Source organism: Fomitiporia mediterranea (genome assembly GCF_000271605.1).
Source record: "Fomitiporia mediterranea MF3/22 unplaced genomic scaffold FOMMEscaffold_13, whole genome shotgun sequence".
Lineage (NCBI taxonomy): Eukaryota > Fungi > Basidiomycota > Agaricomycetes > Hymenochaetales > Hymenochaetaceae > Fomitiporia > Fomitiporia mediterranea.
In genome coordinates, this window is record NW_006760398.1 from 800,711 (window position 1) to 824,872 (window position 24,162).

At 36.5% G+C, this 24,162-nt stretch overlaps 2 protein-coding genes across 2 annotated transcripts; both read right to left on the reverse strand.

The window, feature by feature from the left end:
* Positions 1-773: 773 nt before the first annotated feature.
* On the reverse strand, positions 774-2,127 carry FOMMEDRAFT_160802 (uncharacterized protein; the record flags this gene model as incomplete). Its single annotated transcript, XM_007270474.1, has 8 exons — positions 774-808; positions 871-1,128; positions 1,188-1,244; positions 1,300-1,398; positions 1,456-1,518; positions 1,574-1,807; positions 1,864-2,034; positions 2,091-2,127. 8 exons carry the CDS (start codon positions 2,125-2,127, stop codon positions 774-776), a joined length of 954 nt encoding a protein of 317 aa, XP_007270536.1.
* Positions 2,128-11,003: 8,876 nt separating this feature from the next.
* On the reverse strand, positions 11,004-13,385 carry FOMMEDRAFT_128292 (cytochrome P450 monooxygenase pc-bph). The gene is made up of 6 exons (XM_007270475.1): positions 12,965-13,385; positions 12,404-12,793; positions 11,907-12,351; positions 11,440-11,835; positions 11,268-11,367; positions 11,004-11,202 (listed from the first exon to the last, which is right to left on the reverse strand). Exons 1-6 carry the CDS (start codon positions 13,209-13,211, stop codon positions 11,131-11,133), a joined length of 1,650 nt encoding a protein of 549 aa, XP_007270537.1. The 5' UTR covers positions 13,212-13,385; the 3' UTR covers positions 11,004-11,130.
* Between the last annotated feature and the right edge of the window lie 10,777 nt (positions 13,386-24,162).

Genomic DNA, 24,162 nt, shown 5'->3' on the forward strand with positions numbered 1-24,162 from the left:
AAGTCATGGACTCCTGATCCAAGAATGTGCAATTTTTCAATATACCCTCCCAGTCTTGTACTGGAAACTAAAATATAGGGATTGATTCCCTACCAGCAACACCTAACAGTTGTGTAAATCTGTAAATACTGTGTTCTACCACAGTTCCCTATACTTTGTTACATTTTATATTCACATACTTTCAATCTTCTGTTACATTCCTTCTCATTTACAATAAATTGCAAAAAGCCTATACAACATTCTATAAGCATATAAACCTTTATACAAATTATGATTCTTTTCCACCTATTCCCATCCTATTCCACTAGTTCTATACATAAATCATAAAAATATCCATCCATCCATTCCATTCCTCTTAACTCTCTATTTTATCTATTTTCCTATCCATTCCATCCATTTCTGTTCCATTCTGTTTATTCCTTATGTTTCTGGTTTTTTTTCATAAAAACAAAACTGGACTTTTATTTCTCTACTTTCTACCCTGTTCTATTTCCTACTCTAACTCTTCCACCCTACTATCTACAGAGGCTTCTACTGCTATGGCTAAGAAGTTGATACCCTGCCTCAGAGCCATAATCTTTGTATCAAACTCATTCTTCATTATTATCAGCTGTAACTCCAGGTTGTTCAGCTCCTTAGTCATCTGTGAGTGGAGGTTGCAGACTGTTCTGGCTTCACTATGTGTGATCAGAGGGATGACAGAATGCAGGTTCTAAGTTGTACTGTGCAATTCCACAGTTTGCCCCCTAGTCTTATGCCAGATTCCCTTCAGGCTACATCCAGAGTGGTGGAATATGTACACTGTGCACTGGTTTTCTATGTGAATAATCACCATTGACACAGTCAAAAATAAGATTGAAACAGACTTACTTGGATTACTGTAGCACAGCCAATCCATCACAGTCTGGTGAGTGGATCCCTGAGGACCCTTGTGCCTCTCTGCACACTTCACACACTCAGGTGTGTGGAAGACCATTCCCTCTGCCCAATCTGGAGGGATATCCTTGTCCTCCTCACTTGAAGACTCTACTACAACCTTCTGGTTTTTTGTGTGTGTTTCCTTACTAGAGACTGGAATCTCCACCTCTACAATGGTGTGCTTCTTGCTCAGGAGCACTGGTACTAGCTCTAGACAACAAAATGGAGTCAGTATACCCAGAAAATCAACTACCCCTCATCCACATTACCTTTTTCCTTGCTTTTGTCCTCTTTCTTCTTTTCTGACTTTGTAACCACTTGAGGAACTAGGAGAAACATTGTATTAGCTTGGCACAATTTGTTAGCCATACTTGTACTTACTGACTATGACTCGTTTCTCCTTCCCATCCCTTCTTGCATTGACCTTCTCTTTCTCTACAACTAGCTTTTTCTTTTCTGGTTTCACAACTTCTTCAGGAACTAGGTAAAGATGACATCAGCAGTGTATGATTTGTTAGCCATACATTTAATTCATACCTGGCTTGTTCCCCTTTTCTACTACCACCTTCAACCTTTCTGTGTTTGCAACAGTATCAGAACCTGTGTAAACAGTTAGTTATTGTGTACAATTTGTTAGCTATACTTGCACACATACCTTTAGACCCCTCCTTTTCCTTCCTATCCTTCTGCTTTGTTGCCAACTGTGCCAAGGCTGTAGCCTTCTCCTTCTCCTTCTCCTTTCCCCTCTCCTTCTCCTTCTTCACCTTGGCCCAAGCCTCTTCCTTAACCTTAGCCTGTATTGCTTTCTTGGCCTCTGCCTTTGCTTTAGCCCTAGCAGCAGCTTTGTCCTCCTTTACTTTTACAAGCTCCTCTACTGTTGCCTTACAATCTACAAGATGTTCTGTATTAGTAGACAGATCAGAAATCAGGAAATAGGAGACTTACTGCCAGATTGACCCTCTACTGGCACAGACAAAACCTCCTCACCCTCTGAATCATTGTCATTGTGAGCATTATTGTCTGAGCTCTCTTTGTCTTCAGACTCAGGATCTGTGGTCAATCTGTTGGTTTCCTCCTTTACAACCTTGTCCTCTGGTTTGTTTTCTGTGTCAGAACCTTTGGAGCACATCAGTATATGAGCCAGAGACAATGTGCTTCACAGAGGTACTCACTGAGCATACATTTGACTAGCTCATCATCCACATCCATTCCCTTGCTGGCTACTATGTTGTTGTGCATACAATTTCCAAGGAAAATCACAAAATCAGTATAAAAAGAGTGGAAAAGAGCACAACACTTACTGTCAGATTTGCTAGGGAGTAGTAATGACATAGTGAGAGTGATGGAAGGAAGCAGGAAGAATAAGCAACAATGTTCACACACATGCAGAACTTACATTCAGCCTACCAATCATTAAATCAACCATGTGACTGTGGACAGTCACAAGCAGACACACTAGGAGATGAAACGATTGGCATCACACTAAGAACTGTACATCACATGCAGACAATCATGGCAATCAATTCTGAACACCCACATGACTCATAGAAGCCTACTCTGAGAACACCCAACTATTCCACATTGTAAGCATTTGCAAACAGAACTGTAAGAGTGTGCAGTTTTGGAATTGGCTTACACACATTGTTTTCTCTATAGGATGTACAGATCACATACTTATTACAGGCTCAGAACACAAGTTGTGTCACAGTGAGTGGCTCAGCAAACTATTACATCATCATTGCCCAGATCAAAGTACTGCAATCTTCCAATCAGATAGGACATCAGGGCAATCAAAGTGTTGATCTCAGGAGACTGCTGGAAATCTTGGAACTCTCTGCACTTTGTCTGTACCAATCAGATGATAACAGTATGAGAACCTTCTATTTCTTTTGATGTAAATCTTGCTTTTCCCTTTTGCATAACATTTCCTGTGGCTAGAATGCAGACCACTTAAATTTTCCTCATACATTTTCACCCTATTTTCTTCCAACCTCTGGCAAAAGGTTCTCTTATTTGTTCTTGTATATTTCGTTATTTTTCTTTTGTTCAGTCATGACACTTCCCTGTTAGTACTATGCTTTTCTGGAACTCAGAAAACTATAAATACAGCTACTCATGTACTAGATACAGGGGGAATTCAGATAGTTCACCCATCAATTTAGCTCTCGTCTCTTGTCTTGAAGTCCTCTAGTGTGAGGCATAGTTTTAGTCTTTGTCATTTTCCATATCAGATTGTTTGTTGTGTGCTTTGCAAAGTGCACTTTCCGTTATTCACATTACTCTTCCAAGGTTGCAACCATGCTGGAAGAACTCACACCCGTTTGGAACCACTCTAGTCTCCTATGACTCATGGTTTAGCTCCCCCTCAAACTTAACGAATCACCTGTGATCTTCTCTTAGACACTTCACAGGAGTTTCAGTATTGACCAAATTTGTGTATGTTGTCAATACTAGCATTGTGTCCATATTGTTTATAATAAGGAGTTACATATCCTATTACTCTTTGAGGAGTTCTATTGTGAATATATGCCTGTAACATTACTACTTCTACCCATAAGTATAATAGAATGTTTTGTAAAGTAATAGAGGCATGTATTTGATTAAATATTGTTTTATGTGTTTGTTCTGCTACTCCATTCTGTTACAGTGTATACTTTACTGTTAGTCTGGATTTTGTTCCTTGACTAATTAAGTATTCTTGAAAGTATTTCCTGCAGAATACTCTATTGTTATTGCTTTGCAATTGTTTTATTTGTATACTGTGTTGTGTAAATATGTTTGTGCTCCATTGAACATACTGAGTATATGTATTGTCTTTCGTTCATAATTTTAATAAAGATACCCAACATGTTGTGTCATCAACTAACATTAATAGATATTGTATATTCTTATATCCTTCATAGGATATTGGACCTATTATATCCATATGTATTATATTGTCATAGTTTGCACTTATTTCCAAAGATCTTGTTTTTGGATGTACTGTTTGTTCAATGTTTGCTTTTATACAATCAACACATTGTTTTTCATCAAAGTTTGTTATCTTTTGAGATAATATTGTTGTGTCGTTCTATAATAAACGTTTAATATAATCATAACTGATATGACTGAGACGTTTATGTAGATTGTAAACACTGATTCTACTCATGGAATTCATATAATGAGTGTTTCTTAATGCATATAGGTTTTTTTCAAGTTTAATTGTTCCTATTTTGTATTGTCCACAATAAATAATACATTCTACTTGTTTGAACATGAATGTGAAACTGTTGTTGCATAATAATGCTTGACTTATAAGTGAAAAGTTCAAATCTGAATGATAATAAACATGTATTAATGTTATTTTGCTAATTACAGGATTGTATGTATTTCCTGAATTTCCCCTTTTAATTTCAATAATCATATCTCCAGCCTTTGTAAGAGTCACTGTTGATTTGTTTGCAAGTGTAACTGTTACCAGGGATATGTTTCGTACGTTTGTAAGGCAAAAGTAATATAGTGTAGCATGAATTGTTGTACCAGAATTGATTATATCAATTGTATTAGGGATATATTTGTTTATTAGTGTGTTATTTTTGTCTGAGATATTATTATAACATACCCAGTTAGTAAATGGGTTGTTTGCATCTGTGTTCACAATAGTATTTGATGCTGAGAGGCTGGTACATCTGTCATTTCAATGTCTGGCACTTGTTTGATGTATGTGTTCACATGCAGTATAGTTGCTGCTAGTACAGATTTTGCTTCCATTGCTTCTATTGTGTTAGCTGAAGGATTAGCCTTTTTGGCTCAGGCATCTAGTGTTGATTGAGTTGGTGACTTCCAGCAATCACAGGAGAAGTGCCCTGATTTGCCACAATTGAAGCATTTTGATGCAGGGGTCAGTTTGCTTGTATTTTTGTTGTTTCCCTTCTTTCTGTACTTTTTATCTTTTGTACAAAACATATTTGCCTGTCCACATATCATAGGCTTGTTGTTTATGTATTGTGTAGGGTTTTTGATGTGAAAATCGTTAAATGCTTAGCACAGTACTGTAATAAGTCTTTGTGGCTTAATAGGTTGATACTCAGATTCAGGTTTTCTATTGTAAAACATGTCTCAAGCTTGTTCCATAGCTGTAATAGTACTACTATATTCAGGAGGGGTTGCAGCATAGATAGCTGCTTGATATGTAGTGTCTGTAGGTTTTAAATTGTCTGCTACTAGCTGTGTATATATCTGCTCTAGTTTATCAAGTACTTGTCCAAAGTTTTTAATGTGGTCATTACATTTAAATAGTAAAGACTCATTGTATGCTTTATGTGTAACTGTATGAGGGTTGAAACGTTCTTCTAATCCACTCATAAGAGTTTTAATCAACATTCTGGTATGTATAAAGTTAGCCATTATATGATCTGCTACTTTATCAATTATTGATGTGTAGATTGTGTGTGCAACCTTGATGTCTTCAGGCTTTGGTTCATTTGTGAACAAGTGCATATAGCCTGTTGCTACAATAGCAGAGTTAATCTGATACTTCCATATCTTGAATCTGGATGTGTCTTTTAGTTGCACAATGTTGTGTCCAAAGTGTTTAGGTACATTAGTAGGTTTACAATGACTTGTATTTGTCCTTTGCAAGTTATTTGAAGGTGTAGATGAGTTTGGTACAGTTTTGTTTGGCGTATAGAGATTGCAGGTACTTGGTGAGTCTATCATAGATTCATAGTATCAATGCAAAGTAGTGTAGCATAGTCTCATAGTAGTAATGTGAGGTGTTAAGCAGAGAGCACAAGGCTCATAACCTGTTAGAATGTGTATTCTTAGGTTATCACACAAGTAATGAGGGTGTAGACCCTGATAATAATATATATTTAGTTACTAAGTTGCTTGCTTTTATGTTATTCATTTGTCTGTATGTCTTAGACATCCAATGTATCATTATCTTGTATCTGATACTTATTGTGTATCCAATACATGTCTTGTATCGTGTATCCAATACATGTCTCATTGTTCTGTGTCTGTTCTGTTTATATGTGTATTAATCATCTTATTATTACTGTAGCGTCTGTAATTGTATCATTGATTGTAATACATGTTAACACTATCTTTAACAGTGTATGTATGTGTCTGTTATCAGCAAAGTTACTTATGAAATTCTGAGTATATACAGTACAATATCAAACGTTTATTCATAACAGAACACTGAGAGTTGCTATTAATTTTGTAACACCATATTACAAACAGTATAACAAACATTATCAAATAGATAATATATGAGAATTCAGTACATATTGTATTATACAGAACAAACGAATGTATAAACTACAACCTAGAGGCCAATACACACAATAGCTAGGTTATAATAATAATAGTAAAGGTCACTTAGTGTGCTATGATAATAAAGTTACTGTTGAATGTAACATACAATTCATAGACAAATCAATGTCTAGGATTGAAGGGGAGAATAATCATAACAGTGATACATTAAACAATAATAAAACTCTTCCTAATAACAATAATAAAGATAAAGAACCTGTCATACAATACTCTACACAAGAGCAAAGACTGGTTAAACAAACTATAGGTTTAAATTACAAAGACAATATAAACCTAGCTATGTATCTAACAGAATTTAACAAATTCCTCAACAAAGTCTATAACAATCTATTAACATATTATAATACTATAACATGTATAGACAAAGAACAGTAGATCAAAGCTATGAAGGATGAAATACAGTCACTTTAACAATGAAATACATGGATATATACTATCCCCCCTACAAATACAAATATAATTGGAACAAAATTTGTCTATAAAATCAAAAGACTAGCTAATGGCTGAATAGACAAATACAAAGCACAATTTGTAGTGTAAGGATATGCTCAAAAGAATGGAATAGACTTCTATTCTAATGACTTATTTGCTCTAGTAACAAAACTATTAATAGTACAATTATTGTTATCTTAGACAGCATCTAAGAACTATGAAATACATCAGATAGATGTAAAATCTGCATATCTTTACAGAGAACTAAATGAGGACAAACTCATTTATGTGAAACTACTACTAGGCAGGCTACTTATAGATATTAAACCTAGACAGGTGTTATGCTTAAATAAAGTATTATACAGATTGAAACAAGCAGGTAGACAATAGTACAAGAAGATTACCAAACTACTGCTTAAGATCAGATTAGAATAAGCTAATTACAATCATACTGTATTTTACAAGAAACAAAATAATAAAACAATTCTTGTAACATTTATACACATTAACAATATTACAATTATTAGCAAAACTATTACTATAATAACAGTATTTAAACATGTATTAAAACAACACATTGTATTTACTGACAGTAATAAAATACATTAGTTACTTAGTATTGAAATAAGCTGAGATAGACCTTAACAAATGATTAGCTTACAGTAAAAGCATTACATTGAAAGTATAATCAAGCATTACTACTTTGAAAATGAAAAGGCACTATGAACACCTATTACTCCTAGAATAGATTTATCTAACAATACAAACAATACATACAATACAAACGAAAGTAATAATGAAACAATGCCATACATGAATATGGTAGGATTGTTAAGATATGTTGCAGATTGCACACAGTCAGACATATCTTATATTACTGGGCAATTAGCATGCTACTTACAAAAGCCCTAAACACATTACTACAAAGTAGTGAAACATTACTTTACATATTTAAAATATACAACAAATTGCTGGCTTCAACTTGGAAGCATGAACACCTTAAAACTATAAGGCTATTGTGATACAGACAGACAAATGATGGAAGGACATAAAGTAATAAACAGCTATGTCTTTTAATTAGCTAAATCAACCATATCCTAGTCAAGCAAACAGTAAAACCTGGTACCACTATCTGTTTATGAAGCAGAGTTGTAAGTACTAGTGTATACTACTCAAGAAGCCATTTGGCTCAAACAATTCACTGAAGAAGTACTGTAGACTGAATCAGCACCCATTACAATTTATTACAATAATCAAGGTGTAATAAAGACTGTAAAGTCTGACAAAATAACATACAACACTCACACTAAACATCTTGATTTATGAAAATGTAACCTCTAAGGTTACACACATGACTTTAGATAAATATAAAAGGGCTATTTGTAGATTACTTAGAGATTATCTTTGTACTTGCTCCTGTACTTAGGTCAACCTCTCATCAATCCCAGGTCTTTGCCTGTTCTGTGTTCTTGAGTGAGGCTCTAGCCTTTACACTTTTTTTTTGAACATTGCAAAATTTGGGGATTACCTCTCATCTGCTGTCTTTCACTTGTGCCACCAGATTGTCAGCCTCCCCCCAGCTTCCCCCCACACGTCCACTATCTACTACACATTTACAGTACTCTACAGTGAGACCCTAGTTAATTATGAGTATCACAAATACTATACAGATATCCTGTTCTCTCTCAAGAGCTTATAGGGAGATTGTTACTACCTGCCAGCTGACCTTTGATCTCCTAACAGACCCTCATTAGAGGTCCTGGACTTCTGGGAGAATGTGCTATGAAGATTGTATATGGTTGTGCCAGAGTAGGGTGTGTTACACATTATTGTGAGTCTGGTCAGCTGTCTACAATTAAGGTTCTGCTACTTAAGAATATGCTTTACTGTGTCACTTCAAGCAGATTATCTACAGACTTGCTCTTACTCATAACCTTTCTGCCACTCATCACAATCTCAAGCTAGTGTTTAGAAACAAGCTGTGGAAGCCCCTACTATCCTATTCCTGAAATTGTTTGAGGAGAACACTATCTTAGTACTACTATAGAGATTAGGAGCTACTACACAATTGCTCCACCAGAACACTATTAAGAAACAAGCTACAGAAGGACCCACTGTCCTAGTCCTGAAATTGTGTAAGGAAGCACTATCTTGATACTACTACTAATATCTGAAACTGTAGCATAATTCTCTTTAGAAGCTACAGGTTCTATACTGATAGATACTGTCTACTTTCAGTACAACAGACATTACAGTCAAGCTGTCAACTATAGTGTATTTGTTGTATGCTTGTTGTACCTACTACAACACATATCTCTCTATTGTCAAGGTGTTTGTCAAGACTGTCTATTCCTTGCTATACTATCTCTTGCTCTGTTACTGTCTAGTGTCTACTATTATTGTCTACTGTCTACTAAGAGTATAAAGTCCCTTTCCCTTCCCTTCCTGTTTCCTAGAGTATAAAGCCCCTTTTCCAGTTGTGGACCTAGTCAGAGTACCAAGCCCCTACTAGTGTTAATTCCAGTCCTGAACATATAGGGCCTCTGCTAGCATCACCTCCTGTTTCCTAGAGTATAAAGTCCCTTTTCCAGTTATAAACCTAGTTAGAGTACTAAGCCCCTACTAGTGTCAACTCTAGTCCTGGATGTCTAGGGCCTCTACTAGTGTCACCTCCAGTCCTAGACCTAGCTAGGGTATCAAGCCCCTACTAGTGTTATTCCTAGTCATGGACTTAGTTAGGGATTATGCTCTACTAGTGTTATCCAGTCCTTTCCTGTCCTGTTCTGTCCTGTTCTGTCCTGTCCTGTCCTATCCTGTCCTGTCCTGTCCTGTCCTGTCCTGTCCCCCTTTGTCCTTCTAGCATGAACAGACCCCCTGTTGTCTCTACATACTCTGTTTTACCTACACACCACCTGTACTCTCATTACTCTCAGAATTAGTATGTCAATTTTGTCAACCTAGTCCTTCTACTCCTCCTAGTACTAACACACACCTAAGGATGGCTGTTCACTTCTCAACCATGCATTTCAATCAATGTCTCAGTTGTCCCCCAAGTAACAGGTGCTAGCATAACTGAAGAGTTGTTGAGTTCTCTTTATCATACACTCTAACTTTCATACTCCTTTTTGCTCATACTACCAAACAACTCCTATCACCTCCAACACCCAGCCTACTGTTAGTCAAACAAGACCTTCTCAGTTGTCTTCTCCTTATCTGCAGCAACACTGTACTCACTAGACCTGTTGGGTATCATTCACACATTCCTTATAGTACTGTTTAATGTCTCAACCATGTGTTTTAGTCAATGTCTCAGTTGTCTTCTCCTTATCTGTAGCAATACTGTGCTCACTGCTCACTAGACCTGTTGGGTATCATTCATGTGTTCCTGGCAGTGTGGTTTCATGTCTTGACTATTATGTACTCCTTGTCCCTGTCCTTGTCTCCTGTTCTTACATCTTTTATTCCTTCTTCCTTCCCCTCCCCTCTTTCTATACCTTTCCTTTCCCTCTTCATTAATTGCTTCCCTACCCCCCCTTTTATTTCTTCAGAGTAGGGAAGAGTGTAACCTCTGAGGTTACACACATAACTTTAGATAAATATAAAAGGGCTATTTGTAGATTACTTAGAGATTATCTTTGTACTTGCTCCTGTACTTAGGTCAACCTCTCATCAATCCCAGGTCTTTGCCTGTTCTGTGTTCTTGAGTGAGGCTCCAGCCTTTACAGAAAAGACTTTGTACAATGTTACATTCAAAACAATTATATCAATGTATGCTATGTTCAATCACAGAACCAATTAGCAGACATCCTTACAAAAGCTCTCCATGTTCCACAGATCAAGCATCTAAACAAACTATTAGGCATACAGTCCTAGTTCTTAATTAATGCTTGAAGGGGAGTATTAGATTGTGCTCTGGATTAGGAAATCCCCAATTGCCTTATGTAGAGTTACTATACTTGGAATGTCTCAGACTATCAGACTTTACTATGTAGTATATAAGGCAGACACTTGCTTGATGTCTCAATTAGAGAGAGTACTTGGGGCACTCCTGCTACGCTTGTTAAAACACTCACTAGGCCTCTGTAATAACGATGGAATGCGACACAACGTGCCTCTATGCTACTCAAGTCTATGTTACCCATGTTTTGTGTAACCTTTAGAGAAACGATAGAGAATATTAGAAGACATTTACTAAAATACTATACACCTCAGTGCTCCAATGATGAAGTTCAGAGTCTTTTAGGTTAGTTTCCGATTTATCAATGACAGAGTTAGGACGTCCTACCTGAAAATAAAGAGGCCAGATGAAATAAGCGAGTCCATGAGATACTTTAGGAAGGCAGTCTCCGATTTGGGGAGATCGCTTTTGTATATTGATATTTTTAGGCCAAAGAATTAGATAACAGGAATACATAAACATTGTTACATAGTAAGCTTTGGCAAGACCGTTACTGTTCGTCATTAGAGCTCTCGGCGCCTCATCCCAACGCGACATCTGAGCGGCTTGCGCAGGAACCCTTCACGGGTATCAAACTGAAAGGTTACACGAGAAGTCATGAGTTAAGTAAGATAAACAAGTATACACTAATACTACTCACCTGCTCGTCTGGTTTCTCAAGCACAAATTCATATCGCCGGAAAATGGACGCGATGATAATCAGCAATTCCATACTTGCTAGATTACGTCCCACGCAAGCCCTATAATCAAACGCAATCGGATCTGTCAGCAACCTTGCTTCTAAAACCGATACATAAGGAAAGGAAATATACCTCGGTCCAAAGGAAAACGGATTAAACGTCTTCTGAATCGCAGCTTGGTCACCTTCCAACCACCTCTCGGGTCTCATGGCCTCTACATCTTCACCCCATACTTCTTTGTCGCGATGAATCGTATATGTCGGCACGCTCAATACCGTACCCTCTGGGAAGGTCTTGCCACATACGGTCAACCCACCCTCGGGCACGAGACGTGGAAGGCCAATTCCTGAGGTGGAATGAATGCGCAGGACTTCGTTGATGACAGCGTCGAGATAGGGAAGAGATTTGACCTGTTGGAAGGTTGCGACGGGGTCGTCTTCTCCAGCTAGAGCAGTGTCGAGCTCTTGCTGGAGCCTCTTGAGAACGTGCGGATTGTGTGCAAGGTGGTAGGTTATTGCACATGATGAACTAAGAAAGATGCATGTCAGTCAATAATCAACGGCAGTTTATTACGAGAAGAGCTGCAAGTGCAAACTTACTTTGACGTGGTGTCAGAGCCAGCTATAAGTTGTGTCAACGCCTCAGCAGTAAGTTCCTCCCTGCCCATCGGCCTGCCTTCATCATCCTTGCCTTCCTGCAACTTGCTAAGCAGATCCGTCCTATCCGTCGGGTTCGCAAGGCGTTTCGCAACAGCAGCAACAGCGAGACCCGCAAGATTCTTCACCGCTCTGTTTCCATTTGCATACCACGGAATCCGACGAACAAATGGTCTCCACCATGGAGGAAGTACTCCCATAGATGCGGAATATTCTCCACGATCATTGAGAACTTGGACGGCTGGAAGCTCAGTGACGTCGCATGCGGATTTCTCGGATGCAGACTCGCGACCGTACCCCGCGATGGCAGCTTTCTGGTCCTTCGCGACTGGCGCGGCATCTTTGCCTTTGAGGATCATACCAAAGGGAGACCCAAATGCCAGATCACCTGTCCAAGAGAATGAACGAAACCACACATTAATTAAGAGCCGGCAACATACCGATGATGTCGAAAGCCAGATAGTTAAACCACGGCAGACAATCAAACCAAACCCATCCATCATGTCCTTCCCACCCATCTCCCTCAGTCCCTTTCAGACCTCTTTTGCCTCCGTCGCACAGTTTGTCCCATTGCGTAAACAGTTCGCCGACGTGAAGACGAATATGCGGCTCAAACTCGAGCACGCTCTTCTGCGAGAAGATGTGTGAGACGATCTTGCGCTTTCGAGTGTGCTCCGGACGCGAGCGAGTGTTGAAGAGCCCACGTCGGATAGAAACGAAGGCGTCGTAAAAGCTGGATTTTAAGGTACCATTTCCGTGTGCGTAGACGATTTGAAGTGCAGCGGGATCGCTGATTGATACGTGGTTAGGTGCTAATCGAACAAAGGTACCTGTACCTTGACGTCAGCTACATGGAAGCCACGGCGGTGTACAAGAGCGGGAAGAAGGTGCAAAGGTTAAAGGTTCGTGAATACAGTACAATACCCGGCCATCAGCTTGTCGGGCTTCTCTTCGCCACTCGCATTCTTAATATTAAAATGAAATGAAGTCGGTGCACTCACCATACTTCTTATGCATCTCATGCACGACCTCCGACCGATGTCCTTGTGCTGCGACCCATCCCAACCACGCATCTGAGAAGCGTGCTGACAGCGGACCCGTGATGCCATTATTTCGGATGCAATGCGGATCGACGAAATAGGGGACTATAAGTCCCAGAATGAGTACGAGTGGAACAGCGACTGCTAGCGAGATTAGGTCAACCCGCGCAAGCGCGTTGGTGAGGGTAGATACACCGGTAAACCCCATAGTCGTGCTTTGCTTGAAGACTTGATAGTGATGGGCGCCAACACGGGCGGTGAGTTGCCAGGAGGTCTTTTATATGTAAAATTGAACGACCCAGAATGATGATCCGGGTCTCACGAGGGTAGCACTTGCATCATCGGCTGGACCAGACTGGTCACGGTGACGCGCAGGCGAAGAGGCTAAGACAGAGTGAGGCATCAATGTGCAGAAACGTTGACCTCGGAGGTGACAGACACGAGCGGACATGGGCGAATGACATTTATTAAAAAACCGACGGGAGCGGATGTCCTGGGTGGCCGAGTACTGCTTTTGGTAACCGCCCGACGACTCCTTTGATTTTGTACGCCCCGCTCGCCTCTGGACAAATCAATTTCGTCTCAACAATCTTTCTTTAGACATCTTTTTCATCCAGGACGTTCATTTCAGCTGCATGCGTCATGGGCTAGGCTTCATATTTCATCCTTTTACCTGATCATCGTCAGGTCTCGATGTAGCTTTAGTCTAGACCTCAGTCTTGTCGCTTACAGTTGAAAATATCTTATTGCATAACGTCGGGAGAGGCCTCAGACCTATGCAATATGAGCAATATGCATTATGGTAACCGTGCGAAAACATTACTTAATTAGGAAACCAAATTCGATATTACTTTTCAATTTATTTGAAGACATATACACTATGACAAGAAAATAAGCACATATCTAGAGTATCAAGAAAGACAACCAAGACAATGACAAGTACAGTAAATGTGTATATCACTGTAAAACTCAAGAAATAGTTTGTAATACAAGGAAATACAGTCAGAATCTGTAGAAACAAAAAGATAGAAAAAGCTAGTCAATACAAATAACTTTCCCCCACATATCATGAAGAGATCTTTGCTACCCTATCTTGGTCTTGTGACAGCATTGAAGACATTGTAAGTAATGAAATGTCAATCAGAAACATTCTTTTTGTATTGAAGTACATTAGAGAACAATATGTGAGGCTTCTGGGTACAAAAATCACAACAGTAAGCAGTCTAATTTCCAAAAATGCTCAGAATTTTACATAATTTTCTCACAAATCTTGATGCAATATGCAATAGACTATTTTTGTGCATAATTCCCTTATCCCGAGCCAGGATTAGGCAGAAAGCTATGCAATATTCAATTTATGCATTATAATGTGATACAATAAAGTATTTTCAACTGTATATCCTTTCTTACCTAAACTTGATTATCTGGCAAAGGAAGAACAAGGTTGTGTTGTATACAATCAAAAATAAGTTTTTTGTAGAAAACAATGTACTCCTTTTGTTTTAAACATGCACTCTCAAGGTAGGCTTTAACACCTTATATTCTTGTTATTAAGTAGTTAGTAATTATAAACAAAGAAGAAATACTTTTATAAAACTTTAATATTATTCTAAAACAACAAATAGGTAAAATGGTGTAACTAGACAACAATTGTACACTTACAGATAAAAGCTTGTATATACAGGCTATAGTTATAGTTAATAGTTTAAATAACTGTAACTATGAATCTTATCTTTCTAGTATTATTCTTATAGTTTAGTAAATATAATTGTATTTTATATTAATAAAGGCAAGTAATATATTCTCTTAAAAATTAAGTATTATATTATTATATATATGTTAGAATGTGTTTTCTTAGGTTATCACACAAGTAATGAGGGTGTAGACCCTGATAATAATATGTATTTAGTTAATAAGTTGTTTGCTTTTATGTTATTCATTTGTCCATATGTCTTAGATATCTGTTGTCTCATTATTTCATATCTGATACTTATTGTGTATTCAATACATGTCTTGTATTGTGTATCCAATACATGTTTCTTAGTTCTGTGTCTGTTCTGTTAATTCTGTATCTGTTCTGTTTGTATGTGTATTAATTGTTTTACTAATACTGTAGTGTCTGTAATTGTATCATTAATCATAATACATGTTAACAGTCCCCTTCAAACATTTACAAGACTTATTAAGTCTGTAAGGTGTTTGATTTTTGGAACATGTAGTGATTTAGTTAGGATGTCTGCCCTTTGATTGTCTGTTTGAACATACTTAATATTAATAAGTTGTTCCTCAACATAACATTTAATAAAATTGTATTGTAAGCTAATATGTTTGGTTCTTGTTGAGTATTTCATTTCATCTACTTCTATAGATTTAATTACTGCTTGATTATTACAATAAATATTTGTAGGTGCATCAGAGATCTGTAGTATCTCATCTACTAAGTATTGTAATATTATAGCTTCTTGTATTCTGTTTAATAGTGCTATTATTTCTGCTTCATACATAAATAAGGATACTAGTTTTTGTCCTTTACTTGACCAAGATATGAGTGATTCTCCTAAGAAGAATGTGTATCCAGATATTACTTTATTATTTTCTTGCATCATTCTGTCTGTATCCATATAACTAGTGATATTATTATGATTACCTTGTCTGAATATTAACCATTTATCTTTGGTTCCCTTTAAGTATTATATGTAATGTACTACAGTATTATAATGTAACATGCTTAGGGATTTTAAGTGTTTTACAAGTTGTGATGTTATAAACACTATGTCTGGTTGTGTACAATCTGTAATATATTGTAAGGATCTGACCATATTTATATACAGTATTTTGGATATAAATGTGTGTTCATCTTCTAGTAAATTATTATCTGTAACTAATTGCATATTTGGTTGTATAAGTGTTTGCAAGTTCTTTTTATTTTGCAAGTTATATTGAATTAATATGTTTTTAATATAATGTCTTTGTCTCATCATTATTGTTTGTTTGTTTCTATTGTGTTTGATTTCTATACCTAGTAACCAATGTAATTTGCCTCTGTCTGTAATTTCTATATGTGATTGTAAAGAGTTTTTAATCATATTAATCATATTATTACTTTGTACAACAATAGTTATATTATTAATGTGAACTAATAGTATTACTACTGTATGTTTTTTTTTCTTTGTGTAAAATACTGTAAAGTTGTATTTTGATTGTGTAAAACTGATTGTATTAAGTATTCAACATAAAGTTTTATACTATTGTTGTCTAGCTTGTTTTAAACTGTATAATACTTTGTACAATCATAATACTTGTCCAGGTTTTAACTTTATTAAATCACTTGGTAGAGGTTTAATAAATATTATTTTGTTGTTATTGAGTTCTCCATTTAAGTATACAGATTTAACATCTATTTGATGTATTTTGTAGTTCTTTGAACATCCCTATACAATAGCAAGTCTTATTAAAGATATGTACACAGTAGGTGCAAATAGATTATTATTATAATAATCTTTACTGTCTTATTAAAATATTCCTTGTACAACTAATCTAGCTTTTTGTTTCTTAATAGAATTATCTGCTAGACATTTTGTTTTATATACAAATTGTGTTCTAATAATGTTTGTGTTATTAGGAGGATATACTGTCTCCCAAGTATTGGAGCATATTAATTGTTGTACTTTGTTGTCTATAGCTTTATTCTAAAGCTCACAATCACTTCTATTGATTGCTTCATTATACAATAATGGATTTGCTATTATTTCCATATGTAATTTGTTAAATTCATTAAGATAAATTATAATATTCATTTTGTCAACATATGATAGACCTTTTTAACATTTACTAGGTAAATTTGTTTCACCTAAACGTTCTGTAGTTTTGTGTTTTTGAGTAGAGTGTTGTAGTTGTATAGTTGTGTTGGATTTTCAATCAGATTCAGCAGATTCTTGATTGGATTTGTTGGATTACATATTTTCTACCAATTTCTGTTTGTTTTGTGTTTTCTGTTAGTAATTCACTTTCTCTGAAAGTGTTCCCTTGTCTTCTGAGGATGTACTAAGGTCCTATTGTAAGTGCAGAACTGTTTCAGAGTAATAGTTTGGGTTGTTTTGTCTAGGAGAAATGTATTAAAAACGTTTGATTATTCAGGGAGCTTCTGTTCAAGCTTCCAGAACATTCAAGCCTATCTTCTTTCCTTTAGATTTTGTTTCAGTGTGCATCCTTTCTTTGTGTACTTGGTAGTGGTATTTGTTTCTGTTACTAGATCCTTTGGACTCAGGCATATTGTTGTCTTTCTCAATATCCAATTTGTTTTCTTGGATTTCTTCCAAGTCCCCTTCAATTTGTGAAGGTTTTGTGTTAAGGAATTGTATATTACATTCAATAGTTATTTTTCTATCATACTATGTAATATGACCTTTTGAATTATTGTTGAAACCTATCCATTGTCCATAATAACCTCTATCTGTTATTTTAGATAGGTTTTCATTCTGTATTATAATGTATTGACTAAATTCGTGTATGTTATCAATACTAGCATTGTATCTGTATTGTTTATAATAAGGAGTTACATATCCTATTACTCTTTGAGGAGTTCTATTGTGGATATATGCCTGTAACATTACTACTTCTACCTATAGGTATAATAGAATGTTTTACAAAGTAATAGAGGCACATATTTGTTTGAATATTGTTTTATGTGTTTGTTCTACTACTCTATTCTGTTGTAGTGTATGTTTTACTGTTAGTCTGGATTTTGTTCCTTGACTAATTAAGTATTCTTGAAAGAATTTCCTACAGAATACTCTATTGTTATTGCTTTGCAATTGTTTTATTTGTATTCTGTATTGTGTAAATATGTTTGTACTCTATTAAACATATTAAGTATATGTGTTGTCTTTTGTCTGTAATTTTAATAAAGATACCCAACATGTTGTATCATTAACTAATGTTAATAGATATTGTATATTCTTATATCCTTCATAGGATACTAGACCTATTATATCCATATGTATTATATTACTGTAGTTTGTACTTATTTCTGAAGATCTTATTTTTGAATGTACTGTTTGTTCAATGTTTGCTTTTATACAATCAACACATTGTTTCTCTTCAAAGTTTGTTATCTTTTGAGATAATATTATTGTGTTTTTCTGTAATAAACATTTAATATAGTCATAACTGATATGACTAAGACGTTTATATAGATTGTAAACACTGATTCTACTCATGGAATTCATATAATGAGTGTTTCTTAATGTATATAAGTTGTTTTTGAGTTTAATCATTCCTATTTTGTGTTGTCTGTAATAAATAATACATTCCAATTGTTTGAACATGAATGTGAAACCATTGTTACATAATAACACTTGACTTATAAGTGAAAAGTTCAAATCTGAATAATAATAAACATGTGTCAATGTTATTTTACTAATTACAGGATTGTGTGTATTTCCTGAATTTCCCTTTTTAATTTCAATAATCACATCTCTAGCCTTAGTAAGAATTACTGTTAATTTGTTTGTGAGTGTAACTGTTACTAAGGATATGTTTTGTATGTTTGTAAGGCAAAAGTAATATAGTGTAGTATGTATTATTGTACTAGAATTGATTATATCAATTGTATTAGGGATATATTTATTTATTAGTGTGTTATTTTTGTCTAAAATATTATTATAACATACCCAATTTGTAAATAGGTTGTTTGTGTTTGTGTTCACAATAGTATTTGTGTAAGCCTACCCTACAGCTTATAACAGCTTCTGTACTATTCTATACCTCTCCTAGTGTAGAACCACATTTCTGAACCCAGACCTTCTCCCAAGCTTAGACCTCCTTAGTATTGAAACAATTGGCATCATGCTAAGAACTGTACATCACATGCAGACAATCACAGCAATCAATTCTGAACACCCACATGACTCATAGAAGCCTACTCTGAGAACACCCAACTATTCTGCATTGTAAGCATTTGCAAACAGAACTGCAAGAGTGTACAGTCTCAGAATTGGCTTGCACACATTGTTTTCTCTACAGGATGTACAGATCATGTACTTATCACAGGCTCAGAACACAAGTTGTGTCACAGTGAGTGGCTCAGCAAACTATTATGTCATTATTGCCCAGATCAAAGTACTACAATCTTCCAATCAGATAGGACATTAGGGCAATCAAAGTGTTGATCTCAGGAGACTGCTGGAAATCTTGGAACTCTCCACACTTTGTCTGTACCAATCAGATGATAACAGTATGAGAACCTTCTACTTCTTTCAATGTAAATCTTGCTTTTCCCTTTTGTATAACATTTCCTGTGGTTAGAATGTAGACCACTTAAATTTTCCTCATGCATTTTCACCCTATTTTCTTCCAACCTCTGGCAAAAGGTTCTCTTATTTGTTCTTGTATATTTTGTTATTCTTTCTTTTGTTCAGTCATAACATTTCCCTGTTAGTACTATACTTTTCCAGAACTTGGAAAACTATAAATACAGCTACTCATGTACTAGATATGGGGGGAATTCAGATAGTTCACCTATTGATTTTAGCTCTTGTCTCTTGTCTTGAAGTCCTCTAGTGTGAGGCATAGTCTTAGTCTTCATTGTTTTCTGTATCAGATTGTTTGTTGTACACTTTGCAAAGTGCACTTTCTGTTATTCACATCACTCTTCTGAGGTTGCAACTACACCAGAAGAACTCACACCTGTTCAGAACCACTCTAGTCTCCTAAGACTTGTGGTTTAGCTCCCCCTCAAACTTAACAAATCACCTGTGATCTTCTCTTAGACACTTCACAGGGGTTTCATCTGGAGCCTACTACAAGGGGGGTTTCTATAGTTAAACAACACAAGTTCCAACAGTTCTCAGCATCCTGAATGGGTTTCTCAGACACTAGCCTGTAGCCTTAGGTCAACTCAGTCACAGTCAGCACCAGTACCTGTATTGAGCAGAACACACAGATCTGCTAGAATCTAATCATGCTACAAAATGTCTAATAGTCTGAACACTAGAAGTACAGAATCCAATATTGTAGAAACCTTAGGAACACCATCAGAACAGTAGAGTGCTTGAGTCAGTAACAAAGAGGAGGAAGAAGAAGACATTGTAGCATTATTACTCAATCCCCAAGTAATTGGTTTCTGAGTTTGTAATGAACTGCTACATTTCATGTCCCCAGAATTGTATACAAGATTGCTAGCTACCCTATAACTTTCCCAAACTGTATCAGCATTACAACTGACTGTAACTGGAACACTGTGTTGCAGAAGAGTACAGTTGTCTCTACAGGAAACAGAGACAGTCTAGCAGCCAGTATCATCACTCTCACCAGCAACCAGTGTATTGTTAGTAATACAGCTCCAGTTACAGTAACAACAACTTACAAGTGACACACAACTACTTCAGCAACTACAAGTAAACATGCAAATTCTATCACAACCAAGGCTAACAGTGCAGCCAATGGCTACATTGAATGTTCTGAAGCCACCTTGTTGTAGAGTACATAATGTACCATCCTTTGACAGAACCAAGCCCTAAGAGTTGTAGAGGTATTTTGTGAATGTGGAAAGTCTTACTAACAAATACAACATAGTCAGAGCAGATATCATTCTGCTCACAATGAAGTATGTGCCTGTAGAAGTGGAGGATTTGTAGGATAATGCAGATAAAACATCTTGGGATACATTTAAGACAGGAGTAGTTGTGTATTACTCAAGTCTTAAGACAGAAGCACAATATGTCAGAAGTGACTTGGATACTATAGTACAGAAATGGGCAGAGAGAGGAATTATGAATAGGGACGATTTGGGAACATACTACTAAGAGTTTACACTCATAGTAACCTATTTGACAACTAACAATAAGCTGTCACCAGAGGAATCTTACTGTGTTTTTCTACATGTGTTCTATGAAGCAATTGTAGAAAAGCTGATACAGAAGTTAGAAATCAAGTATTTAGACTATGAGGACAGACTTGTGTACAATATTACACAAGTTGTAGCTACAGTAGGGTCAATCCTTAGGGGATCTACACTCACAACAGTTAGTAGATTGGATACACTTGTGAGTCAGCCTGTGATTCTGGTCAAACAGGAAGAAGTTAATTTGACAAGTGTTGTAGAAGCACTTTAGAGTCTACAATTACAAGTAGAGTCAATGAAGCAAGGCCCAAGATCAGGAGGAGGAGGATACAGTAGAGGTTCAGGCAGAGGATCAGGAAACAGAAGTTGTGTGTTTTGTGGAGAATCTGGACATTTTATATACAGTTGCTCAAAAGTATTAGAATACATTGTAAACAGGAAGTGTGTACAGAGCCTAGACAATAAAATTATTATGGCTAACAGAAACACCATTTCTGGGATAGGGCAGACCTTGAAGGAAAAGGTTGATAGCCACTTTCTATCATTACAAATGCACTCTGTTAGTTTCATACAGGCTACACTAGTCATAGTACACAGTCTAGGAGCTCCTGTACCAGTTACAATAGTAGAGGTTGATGAAGAAGAAGAGGAGGAGGTGGAGAACCTTGTAGAGCTTGAAAGGCTTGAAGTAATGCTAGGAGAAGCCTACAAGAAGGTTGCAGAACAATTGAAAGCAAAGGATGTGAAGGGGAAGGGAAAGTAAGGGTGTAATTACAAAGTAGCAAAACCTACAGAAATCAGACCAGCACTAGTGAGTACACAGTGAGACACAACTGGAACAAAGGAGTACTTGTACTGCTACATTGTACCAATTAAGGACCTGGAAATAGCTGGAAGAGTTTTAGATTGTAGCTTGGACTAGGAAGTGTGTATTACACAGTAAGAGTTGCTTGCATTGTCTCTAGAGCTTTGTAAGAAGACTTGCAAATTAGTTACATTGAGGCACTGAACAGATAGAAACACTATGTTCTACAGTGGAGAACTGCCTGTTACAGGATTGAACATTTGTACACTGTAGCAGTATTGTAACATGTTGGCAGAAGTCAACTATTTGCTTCTACTCTGTATGCTTGAGGCATTAGTAGACAGAAAAATTGAGGTAGATTGTGTACTGGACCAGGGTTCAAGTATGAACATAGTTTGAGCTAACATATGGGAAGTATTAAAGATTCTGTTAGATTGTAATATGACTGTTACACTTGAAACAGTAGACACAGGTCAGGGATTGACTGTAGGACAGATTCTAAGGTTACAACTCTCTATAGGAATGCTTTGTATAGATATCACAGTACAAGTTGTGTAGAAAGCTCTGTTCAGGATCTTGCTAGGTAGACTGTTCTTTACAACTATAGAATGTGAAACCAAAGATTTTGCAAACAGGGAGCAGTACATAATGCTTTAGGACCTGAATGATCTGTCTAGGAGGTGGTCTCTGTCCACTAGAGTGTGGGCACCATGATACAAGCTGGAGACAGATTTTTGAGAAGTGTCAAGGAACCAGAAATGTCACAATTCTGGAGAGATGCACATATAACAAGCAGATTAGGAACAAACAAGCAGAAGAGTAATAGTAAGGTGATGATTCTATACAGAGGAAGAGACAAAGGAAATAGAGTAAATGTAAGAAAGGATTACAGTCAGGGATTATGAGTCACAGAATCATGAATGATAGAGGCAGTAGAGTCATGGAAGTCAGTAATTCTTAATACACCAGATGACAAACTCAACACAGTTTTGTGGGCTTACAAGAAAGTTGCAAATAAGGTGCACCCTATACCTAGAGTGCTTCTGGAGGAGTTCTGCATAGTCAGACAACAGTACCCTAATCCTCTAGCCAGAATACCTATATTACTAACAATACTACAGCCCTTTGTGCCTACCAGCCAACTTACAGAAGAACAGATGTAAGCAATTAGAGAATTACAATCAGGATTCCTATGGCTAGAAGAATGGAAACTTGCAGAAAACCTATTAATGCTACAGTCAGAAGTGTTTGCATGGACAGAAGAGGAGCAAGGAACATTAGACCCTACATACTTCAATCCTATTCAAATTCTGACTGTAGAGCATGTACCATAGGTAGAGAAAAGTATTCTGATCACACACAGAATTGAGAAGAGGGTGATTGAGTTGTTAAAGGAGAAGTTGTGTAACAGAGCAATAGAACTGTTGAATTCCTCCTATCAATTGTAATGGTTTTGCATCACAAAGAAAGACAGAGTATCCTTACAAATTATTATTGATTTGTAAAGGTTAAACACAGTTACAATAAAGGACACAGCTGTTCTGCCAAACATGGAACTAATTGTAGAAAGTTGTGAAGGTTGAGCATACTATATACAACTTGATTTACATATTGTGTTTGATCAGAGGAGTTTGGATGAGCAGTCTAGAGATCTGACAATGTTCCAGACACCTCTAGGGATGTTTTGCTTGACAGTATTACTAATGGGTTACACTAACTCAGTACAGGTTCTGTATAATGACTTAGTGTTTATTCTTTGCAACAAGATTCTGAATGTTACAAACTCATACACAGACAATGTTCCAGTAATTAGACCCTGCTCAAGATATGAGAAAGCAGACAGAACAGAGGAAACACTTCCCAAGAACAAGGGAATACAGAAGTTTGTTTACAAGCATCTGATGGATGTAAACCGGATTTTACAGAGAGTGAAAGCTGTAGGAGGAATGTTTTCTGGAAAGAAGATGACACTTTGTGACAAATCCACAATATTTGTTAGGCATAAGCTGACATATTTAGGGAGAGAGGCTGAAGAATTGCAAATACAGAAGGTTAGGGATTGGCTGCCTTGTAAGAGTGTTATGGAAGTATGGGGATTTCTCAGAACAGTAGGAGTGCTTTGTGTTTTTATTTGAAATTATGCAAAGTTAGCACAACCACTCAATCAACTCACACAAAAGAACTTGATATTCAATTAGAATGACAAAGCACAGAAATCTATGGACACACTCAAGGAAGCAGTTTTACATTGCCCTACACTAATGCTAATCAACTACAAGTCAGAGTATCTAGTAGTTTTAGTAGTAGATTTGTCTATCATTAGAGTAGGATAGTATATTGGTCAGGAGCACCTAGATTGCAAACAGAGAATAAATCAATTTGGATCAATTAACTGGAACACAATGTAAGCACAATATTCACAAGCAAAAATAGAGCTGTTCAGACTTTATTGCACACTTTACACATTGTACATATATCTTATAGGCATCAAGAGATTAATTGTGGAAATGG

Excerpts from the sequence above, each read along its gene's own strand:
- FOMMEDRAFT_128292 (XM_007270475.1), bottom strand. The coding sequence starts at position 13,211 with ATGGGGTTTACCGGTGTATCTACCCTCACCAACGCGCTTGCGCGGGTT. Across the intron at positions 11,836-11,906 it reads GGCTCTGACACCACGTCAAA|TTCATCATGTGCAATAACCT; the intron begins GTAAGTTTGCAC and ends CATCTTTCTTAG. Across the intron at positions 11,203-11,267 it reads TTGAGAAACCAGACGAGCAG|TTTGATACCCGTGAAGGGTT; the intron begins GTGAGTAGTATT and ends GTAACCTTTCAG.